Below are 25,667 nucleotides of genomic sequence, written 5' to 3'. Positions count from 1 at the left end.
CGCGCATGTGTAACATTAAACGCGCATGCTTAAATGCATTACGTACATGCGTAAAGCATACCCAAAAAAAAAAAATGTTTGTGGCTTTGAGATCCGGATAATTGATGTCCGGATTACGGACTATATCCAACATTGTTTTTTTTGGGGGGGGGGAAGACTTTTGTTATTTCTATGATTTTGTTGGCTCCACTGACTTTATTTCTTTTATGAGACATTAAACTATTTGCACATACTTCCTTGAAATGGTTATTCCATTCTATTGTTGTTATAGCCGATTCCTAACTGAAGTTGGCAAAATTCAGTCAATGTCAATTCCCAACACCACAGACAGATAAAACAAATGACATTGAAAAAAAAAAAAAAAAAAAAAAAAAAAAAAAAAAAGACGCAAGCCTTAAAACCATGTTTTGGTTCTAAATTCTTTCCCGCCTCCTTTCACAGCAAGAATGTACATTACAACACCATAGAGGTGAAAATGCCTGGTTTCTCTATTTATCTGTCTGAGTCAAAAGTTAACTTCATCGAATGATTTTGAGAACAAAGTCAATTGCCATGAATTATTCCTTTGTCCTGAAGGAATCTTATGGTAGCCTCTTCGTTATTATGCTATTTCCAAATTGTATAGTCCATCATACTAAAAAAAATGGTGAAATATGGCAAATAAGTAATGTGTGGTGTTATTTAAAAAAAAAAAAAAACAAAAAAACTAGAAATCTCGAGCTACTATATTTCAAGTGTTAAATTCTCGAGTCTCGATATTTGGCTTGTTGTAGCCTTATTTTCTTCTCCTTTGATCTTCATTTTTCACTGACATCACTCTAATGAAATAGTACCTTTAAAATATATCCAAGAAATTAAGGCAGTATTTTAAAAGAGCACACTGAGGAAGAAAATACATTCTTACATTAGACAAAAAATGTTATTAAAAATATGTACAATTATCTTGACGTTGCTTAAGATGCGGGTTTTGAATTGGAGCAGTATTTTTTAACAACCATAGCAATCTCACAGTGTAGTTGCTGTTTATGCTGCATATTGATATTTAAGCTGTTGGCATTTGTTTTGTTGTTGAATAAGTCTTGAAAATTTCAGCTTCATAAGATAGTACTGTGTACATACTTAAGAATTCTGCTGTCTGTAATAGAGGTAAGCTGTAGAGATTAGCAGTCTGTTCAGATTTTGAATGCAATTGCCAGACAGTGCATTTTGGAAATCAGAAACCTCTTTAACCTTTTGAGGCCGGGGCTATGGTAGCAGTAAAAGCTACCAAAGGATGGGCAATCTTGAACCGAATGCTTTCCCCCCTTTAAGAAATCACCTCCTATTTGCAACAAAGATTCTTGTGTGTAGTTTAATGGATTCCCAGAGGGGTGCACCTATGTCGTAAAAGCAAGACCTTTGAAAGAGATAAGTGGTTAAAACCCCAGGGACGTCAAATTTGACATTTCACCCCACTTTTCAGCCTGGAAAATGGGGGAAAAAGACATGGCCACTAAAGTGGACAACCCCGTCTTTTCAAAAGAGGACTATATGGCCACTATAATGGCCATCCCGTCTTGAAAAGGTTAATCAATTTGCTAATATCAAAAATGCATTTCGCTATTAAAAGGCATCATTAGATTGTTGGTAGTGTAACTGAGGATGTCATTTAATTCCCCTAAAACCAATGAATGACGAATGTACAAATGAAATTTCCTTGTTCAGTTGCTGTTGTCAATTGAATAGGATTGTTGAACTCTCATCACTTTTTTATTTTTATTATTTCCATAAAAAATTACATATTGTAATTATCTGAAAAGCAAATTTTGTAATATATAATTTAATTATTCTGTATTAAAAGGCCAGACTATATAATCTTTATTTTGTATTTCAGACCAAAATATGCTCCTGAAGAGAGCAGTGAAGAAGAAAGTGATGATGAATTTCCTTTTGAAAAAAAGCAACTTGCTGCTGTTCCTGAACTCCCTATCGTTGATGATGAAGAAGCTCTAAAACAAGATCCCAGGTTGCGTCGTTTATTAAAGCGAGACCAAGAGGAAGATGATGAAGAAGACAGGTAAGTTGCAAATTTAATTTTTTGGTTCAATTATTTAAGTACGTTAATTAGTATTCCCATATCTTAATTTTTGAGTGCCCTAGATATATTTATAATGCTATAGATTTCATTATTATTCGTAGTTGAGATTATAAATTTTTGTGAGAAGAGAAGAGCTTAGGCATAAACACAAATATATCCATACAATAAATACAGCATATTCATACAATGAATCAAGTGCAAAATTAAGATATAAAGTTTTTGAAATCTTTTAAAAGTATAGATCTCAGTATATAAATATTACATGCATAAATATCTCAAATTACATGTAATTAGAATGACATACTCAACCCTTCGGCAGTTCAAGATTAAGCAATTCTTTCTTCCCCAATACTTTGTAATGTGAGCTGTGTTGTTTGTGCGGTGCATAACTGGAATGCAAGTTGAGCCCATTGATGACCATCAAAAGGTTAAATACTTTTCTAGCTATACCTGCAGAAGATGGTGAGATAGATCAGGATTCTTTGTTTTTGTTATTTTTATTTATATATCTTCTGAAAGCTTCCATTAAGATTACTAAATGTTTTTTAACAGATGAACATTTATTCTTTAGATGGCAGTATTATTTTCTTCAAAAAGTTAAAAATATATCTTTTTAAAGTTATACCACTTACTAGTTTTGACTTTGAGAACTGTGAAACATCAACTGGATCGTGAAAGTTCAGGAATGTCCTATCTCTCAGAAATACTATGTTATTCTTTAGAATTACATACATCCATTGTACTTATTAATTATACCAAATCTAAATGGTAATTTCGCAGCACTTTGACTGCTGTGTGTTTCTTATGCAGCAAAGTGAATTTGTTAATGGTTTGAGTACCACCTTTTTCATTGCTGCAGAGCAATCTATGATAGTGTTCTGCTTGATTTATCTTTTACACTTTTGCATACTCTTAAAGGAGGGGATTACAAAAGTAATATGTAATTATTATTTACAAGTTCAGGTTTGAAATTTACCATTTCTTAGCGTGTAGATTTGTATCTTATCTATTGCACTGCAAAGATTTGAAAGAAGACAATTACTTTGTGACATTTACAGACACATTGTCTTCATTTTTAGCACTTAAAGTATATTTGGGTCCAGTAAAATAATAAGTAATAATAGATAATATCTGTGTGTCTTTAAAGCAAATGATAAGAATCGTACATTAGAAAATTGAAATTTTTTTTATGGTTTATCATTCTTCTTCCCCTTTATTTCTCTCTCTCTCTCTCTTTCTTTCCTCCCCTCAAGTAAGTTCTATTTATTTATCTATTTGAAATTTTTTATGTATTTTCTAATCAAATTCTCTCTTAATAATTGTAATTTCGTTTAGAACTGGGCTTAAATTGCATTCAGGGAAAGCTTCAGGCATAGGCAACATAGGCAGTTTACAAGGGCTGTATTTGTTTTGAAGATGCAAGCTAAGCTATTCTCACAGGTGCCTGCTAAATTAAATTATATTTTACTTTGAAATTTAGTGATCATGCTGTACTAATTGCATAGGATACTGAAAATGCTGGAGCTAGGCCTGATTGAGAAACCTTTGTGGGCACTATTCTACAAAAGCAAGGAGCAAGAGTGCTTTTGTGCAGAATGTTTGTTTAAAAAAATTGTCTCATTGCATTTTGGGAAAAATCTAAAGAGCTTTTATGAATTATTATTCTTATTATTTATTTATTTATTTCATCCTGGAATTATCTGTTTTACCCATTTGGCCAGTGGTGATTGGGTGAAAGACAGATTACATTTTACTGTTATGTATTAATTGTTTATTAATTTCAAGCTTTAAGTTTATTGCTTACTTATTTCTGTTTGATCAGTAATTGAAGTTGTTATTTTTTGCTTTAGTTGTTTAAAGTTAGTTGTAAGTGTAAGGCTCTAAACTTTTGGTAAACTTTAAATTAAAGTTGGAAGCTTTAAAAGTTTTCTTAAAGTGAAGTTGTTTAATTTTATTTTGAGTTTAGGGACTTAAACTTTTATTTGGTTTTGTAAAGTTTTTGTTTTGACCCTTAAGGTTATGTAACTTTTTAACTTTAGTTTATTTAAATGGTTGTTTGTTACACATTTTTTGGTGTATTAATTTTTTTTTAAATTTAGAGTTTGATTAACGTCTACCCCTCTTTCTGCTAAAGTCTTTTGAATCAATAATTTCTGGTTGTAAGGTGTTAAAGAAATGTAATTTTTTAGCAATATTAATTAAGGTTTTATCAGCTTTTATGTTTGCTGAATTTTTTTTTTCAAGTAAAATTCGTCAGTTTGTTTGACTGTAGTAAATTTGGATAACTCAAAATATGTCTCTTGGGTTTGATTCTGTGTTAAAGAGACTTTAAATACAAGTATTTCTTGAGTATTATCTCAATTTAAAAATAGAAATTATGAATTTAACTAATGGAAATTTACATGATTTTGTACAGAAAATTTGTGCCTTTCTGGTGGAAGTATAGGTTTCCACTTAGCTTAATTGCTTGAGAAGTTATTCAGGTACTTATGTATTAACGCAACCAGGCCAAAATTTGCATAAATCGCCAAATTTGGCGACTCTACTTATGGCAACCCTACGTGTTTAGACGAAAGTTTATTTGTGAAAAGAAAAAATAACACTGGGTGTGTACTACCACAGCAATGGGTTTTCGGCGGAATTTGCCGAGAAAAGAAAGAGACTTTTATGGTTACTGTACCTAACAGAAGCGCCGTGACCCTCATGGAAAACATTTGCGAAAATATCAAGGAAGGAAGCATCATTTATTCGGATTGCTGGAAAGGATACAATACAAGTGAGTTCGAAAATGCTGGATTTCTGCATGGAACTGTTAATCACAAATATAACTTTGTGGATCCCAACATGGGCGTTCACACACAACATGTAGAGTGCATGTGGGGCTCAGCCAAATGGCACAACAAAAAACAGAGAGGAACAGCCTGTCATCATCTTGACTCATACCTTATCGAATTTATGTGGCGCCAAGCTCAAGCTGTTAATGGCTAAGACGGTTTTCAATCAGTGCTAAAAGCAATAGCCAAAAGATTTCCGCCGAAAAAATAATTCTGCAACTTATTCAAATTCGAAGCTGGAAGGGTTTAATTGCTATTTTATATTTTAAAACAAAATAATATAAAAATCTGTATTAAAAATTATCTGTAATTAATAAATGTACATTTTCTTTCTATTCATTCTTTTATACTCACTTACAAATCGCGCCAACCTGGTTGCATACTTACAAATTGCGCCAAACTGGTTGCGACAATACATAAGTACCGTTATTCATAATTAAACATATATTTTTAGCAGAAATGGCGCAGATTTTCTGACTTCAAAATGTTTACTTAGAAGCACAGTTTTTGTTTCCAGAGCTGGGTTTTGACAGGTTATGAATGTTTACTCCCACCCATTTCAGGAAGGGTGAATCTTCCTGTGAAAAGGGTTAGTTGCCTTGGCATGTTTTTTGGCGAGAAAATTTAAAAAGTTGAATTATTCTTGGAAAAATTTAGAAATTTTTATATCATTTTGTTCTTGGCGTGGTTGCAGATTTTTCTCATCTCTTTTGGGGAGTTTTTAGGAATGTGGAAGTTTTCCGATTTAAAAACTCTTGCGCGCCTGTTAGAGGCAGATTTTCCTTACAAAATTTCTGAGCCAGCGGATTGCAGAAGACGAAAAAGAAATGTGCAGGGAATTTGTTTTCGCTGTCACCGGTTCCAACGTAATTAAACTCCAGTTTTTAAGAAGTTCCTTATCGAGCAAGATTTTCACACAAATGGTCTAAGCCAGCTTTCTGGAGCCACTGACGGAGATTTTTGTTTTGACCTCTTCAGATTGCCAGTGATGGAGCCTATTATATCACCTATAGGCGAAGTCCAGTGAAGTTCTCCAATGCTTCATCCCAGCGAATTAGGCCTAGTGCGGATGGACGCAGCCGAAAATTTCTGAAGTTTCCCTCCAGTGCACTACAGATTGCCAGCTTAGATGGTCCACTTGGTATGCGAGAAAGCCGCTGTCAAATGCAACTGATCTGAGCGTCCAGTCTTCGGAAAGACCATACCAGAAGATGTCTACAGACTGGGTGGTAACTTACTTAAATTTTCCTTTCAGCGCTGACCCCAATTTCTCAGCCAGTTACCAATAATTTTACTCCTTTACTGAGAAATAATATTAAGTGTTTGTTCAATGAAATTGATCATTATTGTTAATTTAAAATTTAAATTGATTTCTAACTTCTAGTCTTCCGGAAGAGTATCTTTGTCTAATTGCAATGAATTCTATATTGAATAAATCTAGCTTATCTATTATTTTGGCATGTTAATTGTTAATGCTTTCCACATACACTTTCTTAACCACGTTTGTAACACGTTTAGATTACATAATGCAATGATTTTACTTTTTCTAGGTCATTTTGATTTGTTGTTAGTGTTTTCTTAAGGTAATTAAAAGGCAGGTTGTTCACCACTTTCAGTTGATTTTTTTTCATTTAAGAGTGAGGAAAATTATACACCACAACATTACTTTGTATTGCTTGATGTTGCTTCAAAATATTTTAACATTATATTTATTGAAATATAATTAGATAGTTTTCTAATAACAAAGAAAGCTGTTTTTACCAATACTCTTTCTTGAATTTTGAATTAATTTCATTGTGTGTAACATGTATATTTATTTAAAAATCATTTTTAGAATTGAAAGGCATCGTCACATTCATGAACCTGTTGCTACAGAAGAAGTAAGTGAAGGGGAAGAGGCAGAAGGAAGACCTAGGAGGTGGCGTGAAGAAGAAGAAAGTAGTGATGAGGAAGAATTAGATGAAGATGTGAGTTTTTCTCAAAAATATAATACTTAAACTATTTATTTTTTAATATGAGTAGAAAATTATACATTATTTAAATAAAAAATTGAGCTTATATGAGAGTAGCACAATCATAGAGGCTTTCATTTATATATTATTAATTTTTTTAAGTATTAAGAGCTCTGTTGTAATTCAAGTGTTGCAGTTTTGAGACTGGACAGTCTTATAGACTTTCTTTTACATTTTTTTACTCCTTTAAGAGCTTTGTTCTTGTAATTCAAATATTACCATTCTTGAGATTGGGGAGCATAGGAATTGATATACAAAATGAAATATACTTTTGCAATCTGTCCTACCTTGATTTAAAATTTTGGTGACTTGAAAATTTCCTGCATGATTTCAAAGTATCCAAATAAATATGTAAGGATAGCAATTCATGTACAGAATTTCAATGTATAATGAAAAGGGCTGGGTATTCAGTTTTTCTAATGAATGAATTTTGAGGAAATATATAATTTGTTTTCTTGTGGAGGAACTTTTGCAAGAGTTGCAAATGGAAAGTTCGCAAAAATCTGAACTTGAATAAATTACATAAAATCATTGTACTTAAATATACTACAGTCAGTCAGTTTTAGTATTAATGCAGTGAAAGTATTCTTGGTACTATTCCGTTTCGAGGGCCATAATAAATTGCAGCGCATACATTTTTGTATGCGCAAAAACGCGAAATGTAGCAAACACACCCATTTAACAGCGCATTAAATCTAGCGTACGCGCTGATTTCAGATTGCGTAAGTTTATATAGTTCTATGTTTCTTAAGACGCCATTGAAATGCTAGTTTAATTTTTAAATCCTTTTTTAATATCCTATGGATTTAACAATTTGGGAATTGCCCATGACGAAAAGTCGGCAATAGAATTTTGGGTAAAGTGCAGAATCACCCACTGTTTGACGCATTTTTAAGAATTGCACAAACTCGGTATCCATGTGCACATCGACCTATTTTCACTTTAAAAAAAAAAATATCCTCAGAATTGCACAAAAATGGCAAAATGCCCTTGGCTTTATCTATGTACACATCAACCTATCTTCACTTAAAAAGTAAAAGAAAATTAACAAAAATCCAATTGTTTTTACTCTTGTAAAAAGCAGCAAACAAGATTCTGCACTTTACCGAGAATATTTTCAAAGAAAAAGCATTATTCATTATAGAAAATTACGTTTGAACAACCAACAAGATGAAATTAAGCTTTAGCGATAAGTCGGTAGCGAAATAGCGATGCAGGCATCCATTCAGTTATGTTTAGCAATTTCTATATAAATTATAATAATGATCAGAAATAGTTATTTACTCTTATGCTTTCATTCAGTCATGTTTAGCCTTTTTCATATAAATTATAACAATAAAAGAGTATTATATGAAATTAACCTTTCGTCTAAATTAAAACATCAATCTTTGATAGTTATTTACTATTATACTTCGTTTCTTGCCGCAATTATTTTTGGCAGCATTGGCATCAACAATAGTTTGGCGAATTTTACGGCCCTCGAAACCGAATAGTACCGTATTCTTTAATTTATATGCTGTTAATGTAAGATGACTTTCATCTATGTGCTTTTATATGATTTTTCATTCATAATGTATTTTATTTTTAAATCCTATATTACCTTATCTGCTTTAAATAGTTTTTTTGTCACCTTCTTCTTCTTCTTTTTTTTTTTTTTATAGTTTGTTTGTTGTACTGTCATGAGATATTAACTGTATCTGTTATTTATCAGTTATTGAAGTGCGACTTTGATCTTATTTGTAGGAAATTGAAAGAAGAAGATTAATGTTGAAAAAGAAGGCTCAAGAAAAAGTGCAAGAAGAAGAAGTATTTCTCTTAAACATTTTAAATTTAAGAATTAATTATAGGCATATATATGTAAATGTAAGAGTATTCAGTTAGCATGCAGATGGTAGAGAAAAGGAATGGTAGGACATGGCTAATGATTATATTTCTTCAAGCGTAATTCTATATAACATTAACCACTTGCGCTACGACTAAACTTCACAGTTGCGGTGCTGTGCGCTACAATATAACAAGTGGTAAAGTGCCTCATTTACGCCGCTCTGCATCTGCGAGTGCAATACAGAGCTGTAACTCGAGAAATAAAGAATCTCGTTGTTAGGCGAAATGTGCACCACGTTATTTTCATTTTTGCACGCGGTTTGAGACAAAAGCATCTAGACGTCTTTTTAGCGCAAGTGGTTAAGGAAGAAAAGAAGCAACATTCAAGTCAATATCCTTTTATCTATTCATCTTCCTCTTTTCTTGGTACTCTCTACACTTGCAAAGGTCACCTTTTTAACAGGGTTCAAGTTGTCATATCTAAAAATATGTCCAAACCACCTGATTAAATAAGATTTGATGACTTGAACAATATTAAGTTGTTTGTATCTTCTATATATTTCATGGTTAAGCAAAATTCTCCATCTATTATTTTCTCTAACTAAACCATATATTTTTGACTGTAGTTTTCTTCTTCATATGACTAGTTGACATTTTAATATCTCACAACCAACTGCCACCAGACTGTAACACAGCCGACAGCCAAGGCTTAGATTTGCATTTCTAGGCTAAATAAATTTATTGATGTATAAAACTATGTACAAGAGTTGAATTTAAGAAACTTTAAAATATATTTTCTTTATAAAGGACCTGCATTTGTATTCTTTTTGTTCGATTTCCAATCTTTCTCTTTAACTAGTACGCATGGATCGCAAGTAAAAGTCCGTTCCCTTCCAGCAGAGACAAGGAAACATTTTTCTGAGGCTGGCACAAAATTCTCACCAGTGCAAAAAAATTATGACTGAACAAAAATTTCAAGCGTGGTTGAGCTAAGTCAGGGGAGTTCTCTTCCTGTCCCCGCATTCCGTAAGAAAAGAGACGTTACAACATTAAAATAGTTCTGGAATTTTTAATGCAGCATATTTTTCAAGATATGCAACATAAAGCCGTTATATGATAAATTATCGACTTCCTAAATCTCGATTTTGAGAAAAGCATTAGGAAGCACATATTTTTCTGAAGGGCTCAATTTTAGCAAAAATAAAATTTCTTTTCCAGTTAGGAAAAACATATATAAAAATGAATTGAGGCTGAGTTACTTGTGTATAACTGCTGTAATTTGCATTATTTTTAATTAGAACTTTTTACTGCAGTAATTTGCATTATTTTTAATTAGAACTTTTTACTGCAGTAATTTGTATTATTTTTAATTAGAACCATACCTGCCAACTTTTACGAATTTTTCGTAATTTTTACGAAAATGCGTTTGTCTTTACGATTTTACGACCATAATCCAATTTTTACGATTTTTTTTCCTTTTTCAAGTGTTTTTAGTGATTTTTGTCGAAATTTTAAAATTTTTCGCCAATTTAGCGATTTTTGCCAATTGCATCGTGTTTTACTGGCAACTAACAACTACTTCGAATCCAGTAACTTGCGGTTTCTCCCAACTCGCCGCTTAACCAGCCAATCCAATGCGCTGAACTTGTTTTTCCCACTCTTTTCTTTGTGGGCGCCTGATTATTTTTTTCGCGTTTGCTTCAGTAGCAAGGGAATTACTTAGCTCGGACTCAGCGAGCGTGGATTGTCGCATTCTGTTTGTTTTTTGTTTGCACGTGCTACGCATTTTCTTAATACGTCGTTGTTACGCAATGAGTTCAAAAAAACCGTATTCTCAATATTTTCGGCCTGCCTACAAAGCCGAATTTCCAACAATTAAAGAATCCTTCAAAGGAAATAACTATGAATTTCCAAAGAATTTTTGGCTAAAGCCAAAAAATGCACTCTAAATTCATTGCAATAATTTTTTTGTGTAACATTAAGCTCTTGTTTTATGTTTCCTAATAAATTTTTTAGTTACTACTTAATTGAGATTTACTAATGTAAGTACAATTTTCTTTTTTCTATTTTTATAAATTGTTATTTTGTTAATATCAAAGCATGATATTAATTCTTCGTGTTCTTCTGATTTTTTATCTTTAGAGGTTGGCAGGTATGATTAGAACTTTTTACTGCAGTAATTTGCATTATTTTTAATTAGAACTTTTTACTGCAGTAATTTGTATTATTTTTAATTAGGACTTTTTGAATATTTGTGTATTTATGTGTGATTGTGAAAATATATAATTGAGAAATGTTTGAAAGACATTCTGCTCAATCCCTGCTGATAATTTTGTGGCACAGACTTCTTTATTGTGTAATGTAGGCTGACACAGTGTTTTACTAATACGTGCATGCTATTCTGAATATTAGGATCTGCATCTTTTCTGTTTGAAGTCAAGATGCTAGGAAACATTGCAGCATTTTTTTTTTTTTACCCAATGGGCCACAGTAGCCCAGTAGGGCTATTAGTCTCAAAATGGTATTTTATGGTGTTTCACTGTAAACGGCAAGTCATATTTTAAATTATTAACACCAAATATTATCACTCTGCAGTATATTAAAAAAATTAAGTAATGAAGAATCTGCATGAATGTATGTATGGTTTTTGCATTGTGAAAAAAACAGAGGTACCTAGAGCCATCAAATTTTGAATAACATTATTGATGTTAATATCAAGCTTAAATATTCTGAAAATATTGGCTTACCTTTCCTGATGATAAGCCTTTTTTTTTTTTTTTTTTTTTCATTTTCGAATGCAAGGTAATTCTGCAATTTTTTATTAATTGAAGATAATCGCTATTCATTCCAAAAGTAGGCACTCCTACAGTATAATATATGTTTTATTAACAAATCACATTACTAACTAATTATATAAATAACGCAGAAGAGAAGGATTGCATCTTTCATTCAAACGTCCATTACGAGTTCTAAAGTTCAGTTATTGTTCTGTTTTTATTTGAACTGCACGCATTCATAAATCACAATTACGTGGTGTTTGATAACAGTTTTAGCGGCAAGAGTTTCAACAAACGTAATCAATCCTCCACCCGAACATAGGCACCTGGAAGCCCGAATTTTTTATTTTGAATTTGTTTTATTATTTATTTCATAGTTTGTTAAACTTTAATGAATTTTCGACTAACAAACTCAATGATTTCAAAGGGAGCAAAGAATTTGTTTTTGCATGCAAGAAACAATCACCAGCGAACATTTACATGGCAATTTTGGAACAGTTTGTTGTTGTTGCCACACAACTAGCATTGGAGGATCATCCAGACACTGACTGGTTTATGTAAGATTGGGCCCAACCTCATTGCACCATACAGGTGTTTCACTTTCTTGATGAATACTTTGAGAATATAGTCTTTGTATTGGATTATTTCAAATTTACTGCTGGAGGCATGGATTGGCCTTCATATTCTCATCATCTGACTTCTTGTTGACTTTTTCATGAATTGACTTCTTTTTGTGAGGCACACAGATAAGTGCTATTTACTGGAACCACCCCCACCATGTTGCACGAGCTTGAATCACATATAGTATGTGTAGCATCTGGACCCATTTCCTTTGAGATAGTGCTCGATGTGATGGCAAATTTCATTCTTCTTTTGCATCACCTCTGTACTATGAATGATGGATGTTTTGAAAAGATTGTGATGTCATTGCAAAGACTGCTTGCAGAAGATGAGTTTCTTTATGCATGTTGACAGTACAAGCTGTACTCCATATAGTGCCATCTTTTGCAGCTTTTTTTAATTATTATTTTGAGATTTCTATGTAACAGTCTTATAGCTTTCACAATAAATGTACCACTTAAAATCAGGGGACTCTTGTTGGACACCCTGTGTTAAATCCCTCGTTTGCATTATAAAATATCATTTATCTCAAGAAGAAACTAAAATGAAAAAAAAAAAAAAAATTAAAAAAATTAAAAAAATTATTGAGAATTGGGTTTTAGATTGTATTATATCATGATTAAATCAAACAAATGTTATTTCTAGAATAGTTGTAATTTTTCGACATTGTAATTTTATTATCATTTTTCATCAAAAAATGTATAACGAATTTAAAAAGAACCCTGCTAATTAATTCTGATTTTTAATATGTAGGAGTTATTGGATTTAGAAGATGATGAAAACAAATCTGAGCCAGAACAGTCAGAAGAATCAGAATATGAAGAATATTCAGATTCTGAGGAAGAGACAGAAAGGAAGCTACTAAAACCAGTTTTTGTTAGAAAGTATGTGATACCAATTTTTGTTAGAAAATATGTTAAAAATTCGATGCTATTTTTAATAAGTTTTCAACGTCTGCTAAATTTTATATATGTGTCACTTAGGGATATAAAATTTATTTATTGTATTCATGGTGGTAATTTAACTTTCTTATTTTGCTCTCACTTGCAGTAAGTTAAATGCTGAAGTATCCTAAAATTTGTTATTATTAATTTTTTTCCAGGAAAGATCGTATTACAGTGCAAGACAAAGAACTGCAAGCTCAGAAAGAAAAAGAACAAGAATTATTGGCTAAAAAGCAAGTTGATGAACGAAGGCGACAGACACTTAAGGTATTGCTATTACATTATTTAATTTATTATGTACTTTAGGATATTTGCATTTAACTTTGAAGCATTAATGTTAATTCTGGAAATGGACACTGCTCTTTCCATTTCATTTCTTAAGTAATTTATATAAGGAGAGTACTTACTTTATGTAAATTATTCAAAAACTAATGGAACTACTCTATCCATTTTTGGAAAGTGTGATCAACCTCTTTCCTTGTCATTATATGGTGTGTTCAAAGCCTTTCCTTTCATTATGTTTATACCTATCACCACATTAGTTATTTTACTAATGGTGTTATGTATAGCAACACCATAAGAAATGTTTTTACGAAATGTGTTTCAGCCAGCCCTAATTTAAATGAGAGATTTCTAGTCGAAACAGTTACATTGACAATCTGCTGTGTGTTGGTATATTTTACTTGGCTGAACAAAATGTTTTGCCTGCAGCTGTCTCATGTAAGACTTTGCCAAAAAACTGCTCTTTGTATCACTAACCAATTAGACATCCTGGAAGTAAAAGTTTTTTGAAATATTTCTTTTGATGTGCAGTTGAAGGTAGCTAGCAAATCTGATAGGGATTTAATTATTGTTTGTGAAGTATTTTTTCACTTTAGTGAATAGGTACAAGCAACTGTAAGAATACATTCTGTGTTCTCAGTCTGAAGAATACTAAATATGTGTTATCATTTTTATGCCTAGATCTTAGATAATATGCTGTGCAAACAAAGTGTGATGTTCAGATGCTTAAGGCTTTATTATGATGCAAAACCCTACTATTGTTTGTATCTTTGGACCATTTAGAGGAAATTTCATTTTTTAATGAAGCTTCAGAACTTGAAAAGTACCAAGAAGAGCCTTCTGTTATAAAACAACTTGATTATTCACTACTTGCTTTATATCAAAGAAAACTAAATGCTTAGCCTTTCTGGTTTTTGTATGAATCTAATGTTTTCCTAAATGTTTGCAGAATCTTATGTTCTCAAGCTTTATGTTTCCCAGAATTTTTCTTTTCAAGATTTGAAAAATCCTGAGGAAGTAGTTAATTTATTTCTTGAAATTTGATGTTCCATTTTAGAAATTTTTAGAGCTCTTTTGATTCTGTTAAAAAAGTTTAAGATATATTTAATAAGATAGAGAAAAATCATGCAAAATTTTGAAAACAAAAAATATTGCTTTTTTTATATTTATTTTTAATTTTATTTTAAAATTATATTGAAAAAATAATAATTGTTTTAAAATTACTGGCAGTTTTTACTAGCTTTTCAGTACTCATACTGTGTCCTTAATTGATAAATTTATCTTGTGGTATTTTGCCATATAATAGGTGACTACTAGCTATTAATTTTTTAGTCCTCGTCGGTGCCTCCAAAATAATTAAGACTGTGATACTTCTTTGGCGATATGAAGCAACTCCAATGATGGAACACAGAAAAAATCTTTATTTAGCACTCAAAATGGCGACATACAAACAAAAAGAGAAAACATATTCTATCACTTAAAAATAAATTACATTCTTCGTGCGAGAGTCGTACGAGGCACTCGAGTCTGGTTTCAAATATTGCCATTCACAAATACCTTAATGTTCATCTATTTAAATTATTTAAACTACAAGATTTTAATATTATTTAAATCTGTTACAACCTCTCCCCCAACGGAGAGACTTTTTCCGAAGGGAAAAGTTCTGTAAATTTTGAAAGTTTATAAGCTCGGCTTGCTCATTTGCGTAAAGAGAAAAGGTAACTTCTCTAATAAGTTTCCAAACTTCAGGCCAAAATTTTTAAGTTTTAAACAAATATTTTTACACCACATTTAAATAGGAAAAAAATGGACAGTGTTCAAATTAGTCTTCCTTTTCCTCCTTGACGGCGCCTAGATCTCTTCCATGTTGGACCAGTTCCTCAGCTATAATTCACAGCAAAACCTTTCCTCAGTTCATCTGTGCCTTTCGGAAAATATTCAATTGTCATTTGCTTTCTACAATTGTTTTCTTCGTCTATTAGTAGCGGCTTTGATATTAAATCAAAAGCCGAAAGATGATGATAACGCTGCATTGCAAAATGATTCTCAATATTAATTTCTTTATCATTTTTCAAATTTTTGTGAACATCTTCCACGTTTAATTCTGGTGATTTAACTTCTTCTTCAAATACATCTCTGGATGCTTTATTTTCTTCCTTCATCGGTTCCAAGATCTGCTCTTCAGGTATTTAAGTTTTCCTTTGAGCTCTAGTAGAAACGGCATTAAAATGGTATCACTAAGTTAACATTCACGTGATAAACTAATAAAATAAGGCAGTTCAGTGTAAACAGGAAGTAATAACCTGATATCACTAATATTACGTTCAGTGATGAACTAATAAAATAAAGTAATTCAATATTAACAGGAAGTAATAACCTGGTATCACTAATATTATGATCAGTGATGAACTAATAAAATAAGACAATTCAATATCAACAGGAAGTTACGTTCAGTGATGAACTAATACAATAACGCAATTCAATATCAACAGGAAGTTACGTTCAGTGATGAACTAATAAAATAAGGCAATTTAATATCAACAGGAAGTAATAATCTGGTATCACTAATATTACGTTCAGTGATGATCTAATAAAATAAAAATACGCACGATTATTCGATCTCGTCGGTGCCTCCAAAATAATTATGACTGTGATACTTCTTTGGCGATATGAAGCAACTCCAATGATGGAACACAGCAATAACTTTTATTTAACACTCAAAAATGGCGACATACAAACAAGAAGAGAAAACATATTCTATCATTTAAAATTAAATTACATTCTTCGTGCGAGAGTCGCACGTGTCACTCGAGTCTGGTTTCAAATATTGCCATTCACAAATACCTTAATGTTCATCTATTTAAATTATTTAAACTACAAGATTTTAATATTATTTAAATCTGTTACAACCTCTCCCCCAACGGAGAGACTTTTTCCGAAGGGTAAAGTTCTGTAAATTTTGAAAGTTTATAAGCTCGGCTTGCTCATTTGCGTAAAGAGAAAAGGTAACTTCTCTAATAAGTTTCCAAACTTCAGGCCAAAATTTTTAAGTTTTAAACAAATATTTTTACACCACATTTAAATAGGAAAAAAATGGACAGTGTTCAAATTAGTCTTCCTTTTTCTCCTTGACGGCGCCTAGATCTCTTCCATGTTGGACCAGTTCCTCAGCTATAATTCACAGCAAAACCTTTCCTCAGTTCATCTGTGCCTTTCGGAAAATATTCAATTGTCATTTGCTTTCTACAATTGTTTTCTTCGTCTATTAGTAGCGGCTTTGATATTAAATCAAAAGCCGAAAGATGATGATAACGCTGCATTGCAAAATGATTCTCAATATTAATTTCTTTATCATTTTTCAAATTTTTGTGAACATCTTCCACGTTTAATTCTGGTGATTTAACTTCTTCTTCAAATACATCTCTGGATGCTTTATTTTCTTCCTTCATCGGTTCCAAGATCTGCTCTTCAGGTATTTAAGTTTTCCTTTGAGCTCTAGTAGAAACGGCATTAAAATGGTATCACTAAGTTAACATTCACGTGATAAACTAATAAAATAAGGCAGTTCAGTGTAAACAGGAAGTAATAACCTGATATCACTAATATTACGTTCAGTGATGAACTAATAAAATAAAGTAATTCAATATTAACAGGAAGTAATAACCTGGTATCACTAATATTATGATCAGTGATGAACTAATAAAATAAGACAATTCAATATCAACAGGAAGTTACGTTCAGTGATGAACTAATACAATAACGCAATTCAATATCAACAGGAAGTTACGTTCAGTGATGAACTAATAAAATAAGGCAATTTAATATCAACAGGAAGTAATAATCTGGTATCACTAATATTACGTTCAGTGATGAACTAATAAAATAAAAATACGCACGATTATTCGATCTCGTCGGTGCCTCCAAAATAATTATGACTGTGATACTTCTTTGGCGATATGAAGCAACTCCAATGATGGAACACAGCAATAACTTTTATTTAACACTCAAAAATGGCGACATACAAACAAGAAGAGAAAACATATTCTATCATTTAAAATTAAATTACATTCTTCGTGCGAGAGTCGCACGTGTCACTCGAGTCTGGTTTCAAATATTGCCATTCACAAATACCTTAATGTTCATCTATTTAAGTTATTTAAACTACAAGATTTTAATATTATTTAAATCTGTTACAACCTTAGCCAGTGAACTGCAGTTTCCTTTTTTTACTGATTCCCCACTGCATGGAAGAAAAAAAAAAAAAAAAAGCAAATTTTTATTTAATTGCTTTCCCCTCTCGAAACTAATGAAAGAATGTTGGGGCATTGTAAATTAAATGTCACCTAAAGTACAAGGCACATACTCTTAGAGCATGGGGGTAGATGAGAAGAGTCATTAGAGATCAGTAAGAAATAAATTGGTCTTTAGGGGAATTCTTAAAATCTTAATATTAAAAAGGAAATAAAAATCTAAAATTTCATCCATAATTTTAGCTAACCTATTTCTTTCTTTAATATAGAGGGTATCCAGGACAGAACTGTTCCTAAACCATTGGTGCCAGCATGCTTTAAGATTACCACGCCCAAATTTAAAAAAAAAAAAATCTAAATGAGTAATAAAATTTTTATTTCATACTCAGTAAGTACTTACATATGACAAGTACTTTCATGAATTACCATGAATATGATGAATTAAAAATATTTAGTCATGGTATCGCAAGAGTTTGGCTACCCCAGATTTTCGCCGCCTGCGCCCCTGCTAGGAACAGCCCTGGTCTAGGAAAGAAGTAGTGAAAATGAATGACATATGTGAAGTCATTGTATTCATTGCATTTTGGTTTATATAGCTAGAACAAGGCTCATACCGTCCTTAGCTTTTTTTAAATTGCTTTTTGGTCCTTAACCCATTCCCAACCATGTATCTCAGTCACCAAACCACTCTCTTGGAACGACACGCTAACCAGATGCATTGTCTTATGGGGATTATTAGCATTTCACTCTGCTAAGCCTAACTTTGGGAAAAAATTGCATAAATTAAATTTGTTTTTCAAGGGCTCCTATCAGGAGCACTAATGTAGTTATCAGAATAAATTTAAAAACTTTATCATTATATTTTCCTTAAAAATTTTACAAAATAATTAATTCTAGAGTAATATACAGGGTTGCCATGCTACCCGGAAAAATTCAAGGAATTCAAAAATTGACCGAAAAGGTCGTTGCACTAGTGCATAAGCATGAGCGTCATTTGGACGGCTGGCATGGAGCCAGTTTTTCCTCATCTCCATTCAAATTGTCTTTTAGAAATGCAGAGTAAGTTTCCAGCAACTTTGGTTTCTCATAACCTCGATAATCAAGAGATTTGCATGCGTATGTGCAGTGCATGTTGAACTAAAGAAAATACCTTCACATTCGTGTATAAAACAAAATCGGTTTAATCCTTGTGTATAGTATACACGAGATTTGACGGCATTATGATGAGCAGTAAACGGGTCAGTTTGGTGTTGGTAACAATTTTCAAAATTGTGCGAAGGCCATATGTAGCGTATACTACGATTTTACCACAAAATCTTTTGAATATTTTTTTTTTTCCTTTTTAATAAATGCCTTGTCACTTTGCAGTAAAATAATTTTTTTTTTAAAAATCAGTCCTAGACTAACCGTTTAATATAACTATATTCAACAAAATATCATTGATTATTGTAATTCAGTTTTTAAGTAATTAACTTTATTGTAATGCTATTCATACCATTTAATATGGCTTCCTCTATCTTAAATTTATTTATTATTAGTTAATAATATTTTCAAATTTCAGGCAATTTTCTCTGGCATAATCCTGAAATAAATTCTAGCACATATTATCATGAAATTTAATGCACAGATTTTTGCTTATGTATGCTGCTAAATAGATATAAAATACCTGAATACAATATTTTTTTTTCCTTCAGAATATTGAATCATTATTATCTTCAATGAATGCTACTTCTGTTTTGTCTTTATTTTCAAAAAAGTAATAGTGTCTTTTTATTTTTAATTAGTTTATTTAATTTATTTGCTTTTAGATGGTTGAAGAAGAAGCCAAAAAAGAACTTATGGAACAGCAAGAAGTCCAGAATCCATCCGATTTAGTTAACACAGATGACGAAAATGACGAAGCTGCATACGAATCTTGGAAACTTCGTGAGTTGAAGCGCATAAAACGTGACAAAGATGTAAAAGAAGCGTAAGTATTGTTTTTTAAATTGTACTTCAAGATTTCAGAGGTTGAAATATCAAAATAGGCATATAACTATTCTTTCCAAATCTGAGTTCATACGTAGGCAGCTTTGCAGTTGGCCATGTTGCCTCGTTTATTATTGGAGCTCACATGGCGAGTAAATGACTATAACATCTGAAAATTTATTGCCATATATTATTGGTTTTAATTTATTGCCGTGCTGTGCCAGAGAAAGTTTATAATATTGCACAAAGTCCAAGATCTGAATTAGTCGGTACTTTGGCAATTTCAGATTTCTGAGATTTCTAGATTTTAGATCATCAGGTTAAATACACTAAGGTAACATGTAGAAATTATGAAATTAAAAATATTCATTATTAATGTTTCTGTAAGAAAGAGGTATTTTGCATAAAGAAAGGATTTTTCACTGAATTACTACCATGTAAAATATGATTTGAAGGCAAGATATCAATATTTTCTGGATTTGAAATTATACTACATGTATTCACTATTTTATTAATTGACTGATAATTGGAGCATTATCATCACCAAGCAAAACGTCCTTTATATCATCTTCAGTTAGGATTTCTTCTCATATTCATTAATCAGAACATTTTGTTTTCTATTTGTCATACATGAAAACCTTGTGACTCGCGGCTTTCAGCATTATCATAAAAACTCGTAGCTGACCATAAATTAAGCAAAATATCTGAAGGCATGCTCTTTCATGAACATTCAGATCACACATCAGATTTTATATATTAAAATATTTCTGAAATTCATAGCTGGTCTTACTAGTGCATCAGTGTTTATTCATAGCTGGTCTTACTAGTGCATCAGTGTTTGTTAAGCTGCTTTGTATATGCATTTCAGTGCATGCAAAACTCTGATATCCATTTGCTGATTGACAGATGTATAGTTTGTAAACAACAGAAACTCGGAGATGTTAACTAAACTCTTGTTTTAATAAGATTAATGATAATAGATGGAATAAAATAATAAGACAAAATAATAACATGATATTCAAACATACTCTTTAGCTTTTGAAATTTTTGAAAGGAATATTGCATATTTGGATTTACTGCTAACTTTCACTTCAAAAGATGTATTAATGTCAGCTATGCTGGTGACCTTTACAATGTTTTGCTATGAGAATATATTAGTTTTATGCAAAAGCTATTTAGATTCACCATCTGGGCATCTATCTACCTGCATGGAGGGATATTATTATCTCTGTCAAGCGTGTTAGTTTAATAAAGCATTCTGTTTTGAAATTTGGAATATGCAAAGTAGAGTTTTTAAATTCATTCTTTTAGAACTTGATCTTAAAATTTTGTTTATTTATTGTATTCCTGCACCTCTATACAGATAAATATTCAAATTAAAATTATTTTTTGTGTTCAATCTTAGCAAAAACACACCAAGAAGTTAACTCAGTATAATTATTTACCATTTATTTTGCATCATAAAAGTATTAAAACATAGAAAAATTTTGAAAAAAATCTCTGTAGAATCTGTTATGGTGTGTTGCATGTCTTTTAAATTTTGTCTTGTTGAATAACTTTTGCTCAGAAAGTAAAAAAAAAAATGAAAGTTTAGTTAAGAAGTCAAAATATTTAGATTTTTTAAAAATTTATACAGTATCTTGCACCTTTTTTAATTTTTAAGGCTATTTAAATATACTTTTCTTTCTTTTTAAAAAATAGATATGAAAAGGACAGAATGGAAATAGAGAGACTGCATAATATGACTGAGGAAGAAAGACGTGCAGAACAGAGAGCTAATCCTCGTATAGTGACAAACAAAGCTGCTAAAGGGAAATACAAATTTTTGCAGAAATACTATCATCGTGGTGTATTTTTCTTGGTAATGGTTTTGAATATTTTTTATGACTTTGCGTTGTTTATAATCTTAAAATTGTCACGTTTTTATGTTAGGTCTTTTAGCTGGACCTTTCTGAACGTTTTGTCCACTATACAATGTTAAAGTTCAAAAATTGTAAACACTATATATGCTTATACATAGCTGCTAATGCTCCCAGTTTTTCATTGCAATTTCTGGTCTCCCTGTAAATTGCATAATCTGGTTTTTAATTTTTAGCTTTTACTAAGAAAAATGTTTTCCAGCAATAAATCAAATTTATTCAATGAATGAAACTTAAATTATGCAAATTTTATTCCTCAATCCCCTAGTGATTTTCAAAACAGTTTTTCTTGTTTAAATTTTATTTCATCTGAACTGTATTTTTTTTCCTTATTATATTTTATTGTCCTTTTTCATATTAATTTTCCTTTTATCTGAGTTCCCATAAACTACTGCAGCCATTTGTAGATTTTTCTATGCAGATTCAACCAATGTTTAATCTGTTAATTATTTGTATATATTTTACTTCATTATATATGGTACACCTTGCACACACACACACACAAAAAAAAAATGTTCAGTTCTATATTTTTTCTACTGGGTCGATTGATGAAATTTAATTTGCGTGCATATGATGCCGTTGATTACAAATTCGAGAGATTACTTTTAATTTTAGTTCTGAAGGTAGATGATATCTTTTAAGGCATATGAACAATTCTCAATATGTTTTAACGTTTTCTTTTTTTCTAGTATAATTTTTAATGTCTTTCAGAACTTTTGATTCAGAATACACAGCTATTGGAAAGAGTAGTGTTTAACATGGCTTTGAAGAAATTCTGCCCACTTTCTTTCATTATCTTGAAAACATTCTCAGAATTGCAGTTTTTTTTTTTCCAGTAATTTCAGAATTTGTTGGCTTAGGTAAAAGTCCTGTGCCCTCTCTACTTTCTATTCCCTTTCTTAGTAAATTTAGCAAATTAGTTTTCCAATATTAATTTTATTATTATTTAATGTTTACTTTTTTGGAGGAAAAGAGGGTAATTTATTTATTTATTTTTTTTATATTTGTCTTTATACTATAAAATTCTGATCTGTTTCTTTTAATGAAGTTTAAAAGTTTCACTAATATATATTTTCTATTTGAAGGATAATGATGATGAAATATATCGAAGAGATTTCTCTGCTCCAACCCTTGAAGATCATTTTGATAAAACCATTCTTCCTAAAGTCATGCAGGTATGTATGCTATCAATATCCCATATACTTACTTTTATTTTTCTTTGAGTAAATAAACCATTTTATTTGTTTGCCCTAGTTTCAGCATTTCTCTTCAGATTTTAAGTATGTTCAGATTTATACTGAGTAGCAGCCAATACATGTTCTATGTTTATACATTCTCAAGAACGTGAATGTAGCTTTTACAAGTCAGGCACAGTACAATTATGTGTTTGTTTTTTCATTTTTGAGCTTGACATGCTCTGTGCTAATATTTCATTCTCTCTATATTCAAATCAGGGACTGTTAATTATTATGTTTTGTTAATTAAACAAAAATAATAATTGTATACTGTGGTTAAAATTGTGTTAATGGAGGAAAAAAGGAATTATGCAAACAATTTATGTTGATATCCGTTTTTAGCCTATTATGCTCGTTTACTATAAATTAAAAGTACATACATGAAACTTTATTCTTAAAAATGTTATATTTATCAAACTTTGTTTTTGAAGGTATTTATAAAAAAGAACTTAATAGTTAATGTGCCTATGGCTCTGAAGGGATATGTATTTTTCTTTTTTTGGTTTTTGTGATCATGTTTGTGGTATTTATTAAATATTTTGCTTTTGTGATTTGAAATAAAGTAAGTTATCTCATTTTATTTTGTGCTTTTTATTTATTTAGTTTGATTTTTGAACCAAAATAGAAAAAAATGCTTATATTTAGTTGACTAATTAACAAAACTGCAATTAAATACTGGATCTCCTCCCCCCCCCCCATAGTTTTTTCGTTATATAATTTAGAAACTTCTGATTTATGGTAACAATGTGTAAAATCTGCCCACAAATAATAAAGTACTTTTTGTAAGCAAAAGAGAGTGTTATTATAATTCACAAGTCCTTTGAAATACATATAATAATACTAACATGTCTTTATATTTATCATTAAGTTGTCTTTTCAGAAATAGAAAAAATTATGTATTTTTCCTCTCTCAGTTTTCAAGGGGTAAAAGTAGTAAGTAAAGGGGGGATATGTAAATAAATATGGTATTTCTTTTATAGATGTAAACTTTTTTCCTGGTTTAGTGAAATGCAATATTTTTCTTTTGGTACTTTATGCATTTACACTGAAGAGCCAAAACATTGACCATGTACTCAATAATACATTACACTACCTCTGGCCTGCAAAACAGCTGCGACTTGCCTTGGCATGGATGTCGCAATTTCTTGGCAAATGACTGGAGACAGGTTCTGCCAGATGTTTAAGCAGCGGTCATGCAAAGTCAAGATATTCCGACATGACGGTGTTTGAGCTGCTGCTCCATGACACCCTAAATTTGCTCTATTGGGTTAAGATTCAGGAAATTATGTGGCTAGGACATTAATTTGAATTCATCATTATACCCCTCGAACCTCTCCAACACAGTTCGAGCCTGGTGACATCGGGCATTATCCTGCAGGAAGATCCCATTTCCAGTTGAGAAGACAAATGCCATGTAAGGGTGCAAATGATCCACAATTATCGTCATATAGTCTGTCTCTTTCATGGTCAGTTCTACCACAACTAAGGCCTCTTAAAGCAGAAAACCACTGCCACCAACCTGTATATGACCTACTGTAAAGGAAGGGGGAGCAACTGTTTGCTTGGAAGATGGTATACTATGGCACGGCCATCAACATGACAAATGAGAAATCATGATTCATCTGACCAGGCAACTGCCTTTCACTTATCGATGGTCCAGTCTCCATGTTCCCGAGCCCACTGTAGGCATAGTTGACAATGATGCTTGGTCAACAGAGGCTCATGAGTGGGACATCTGCTGCACAGTCCCATATCAACTGTGCTTTCTGAAACACACTTGGGCATGCATTGTATTAGGCTGTCAGCTGAGCCACAGCCTAGAGCTGATTTTGCTGTACCAAGCGAGACAGTGTCCGACATGCTTTTTTGTTTGATGACACGACACATAGACATCTAACACCTGGACATCTACTGCTAGTTTCACCATCATTTATCCACTTTGCGTAAATACTAACAACGTCTGATCATGAACAACCTACCAGTCATGCAGTTACAGGGGTACTTGTTTCAAGTCTTTAGGCCATCACAATCTATCTTCTATCAAATTTGATGAGATCAGCAGCCTTTCCCATCACTCACAAAAGTGCAAGAATGATTCCTTACCTTCTCCAGCAGTAGTTAAACACCATGCCTACTTATTCATGTCTCCTCCACATCATCCAGATGAGTTCATTGAAAAATTTTGGGATGGTCACAATGTTTTGGCTCGTCACTGTAACCTGTATTTTAAAATCCTTAAGCAATTACTGGTATTATTAAATTTTATATTAGTGAAAAATTTATTAATTTCTTTGAATTTTATTGTTAATATGACAATTCGAGATTGTTTTTGATGTTTTGAAAATGCTCAAAGATATAGCATATTTTAAAAATTTTCTAGGTTAAAAACTTTGGACGATCTGGACGAACCAAATATACTCACTTGGTTGATCAAGATACAACTATATTTGATTCACCATGGATGGCTGAAACTGCTCAGAATATCAAATTCCACCATAATCAAGCTGGTGGCATGAAGCAAGTTTTTGACCGTCCATCAGCAAAAAAAAGGAAGAAGTAAATTTATATTTTATTCTTGTGGCCTTGTATATACTGAAGCTGGACTTTATTATTATTGTAAATAAATATTAAGCCCTTTATAAGACTTTCTGTATTTCTTCTTTTCATATTTAGATTAAAATGTACATATAATTTCATTCAATAAAATGAGTTATTTTATTTGTTCATACTTTCTTTAAGTTTACCTTTCTATAAATATTTTTGAATTCCTCTGTTTATTTTTGGTTCAACGATGGAAGTTATGTTCATCTGTGGATTGCAAGTTGCTTTATCTGCTCTTCAAAATATTGCTCAAAATTTTTTAAATTTTAAGTTAAGATTGCTATGAAGAATATGTAGGTATTAAATTGGAATTGCAGGAAAAT

The 25,667-nt window shown here is 31.5% G+C and overlaps 1 protein-coding gene across 1 annotated transcript in view; it reads left to right on the top strand.

Moving 5' to 3' along the window:
• Window positions 1–25,467, top strand: part of Mfap1 (Microfibril-associated protein 1) — a 31,149-nt gene extending 5,682 nt beyond the window's left edge. The window contains exons 4-12 of the mRNA XM_035356841.2: window positions 1,874–2,056; window positions 6,746–6,878; window positions 8,667–8,729; window positions 12,899–13,029; window positions 13,248–13,356; window positions 19,430–19,590; window positions 21,291–21,450; window positions 22,594–22,683; window positions 25,124–25,467. Coding sequence (XP_035212732.1) covers window positions 1,874–2,056; window positions 6,746–6,878; window positions 8,667–8,729; window positions 12,899–13,029; window positions 13,248–13,356; window positions 19,430–19,590; window positions 21,291–21,450; window positions 22,594–22,683; window positions 25,124–25,303 — 1,210 coding nt within the window. The 3' untranslated portion in view covers window positions 25,304–25,467. The remainder of the gene's footprint in view (window positions 1–1,873; window positions 2,057–6,745; window positions 6,879–8,666; window positions 8,730–12,898; window positions 13,030–13,247; window positions 13,357–19,429; window positions 19,591–21,290; window positions 21,451–22,593; window positions 22,684–25,123) is intronic.
• The last annotated feature ends 200 nt before the right edge of the window (window positions 25,468–25,667 follow it).

This window comes from Stegodyphus dumicola, chromosome 4, assembly GCF_044657685.1.
Source record: "Stegodyphus dumicola isolate Sdum_Otavi_A_Nest chromosome 4, ASM4465768v1".
Taxonomy (NCBI): Eukaryota; Metazoa; Arthropoda; class Arachnida; order Araneae; family Eresidae; genus Stegodyphus; species Stegodyphus dumicola.
The sequence above is the reverse complement of the archived record's forward strand: the minus strand, read 5'-3'. Positions and strand labels throughout refer to the sequence as shown.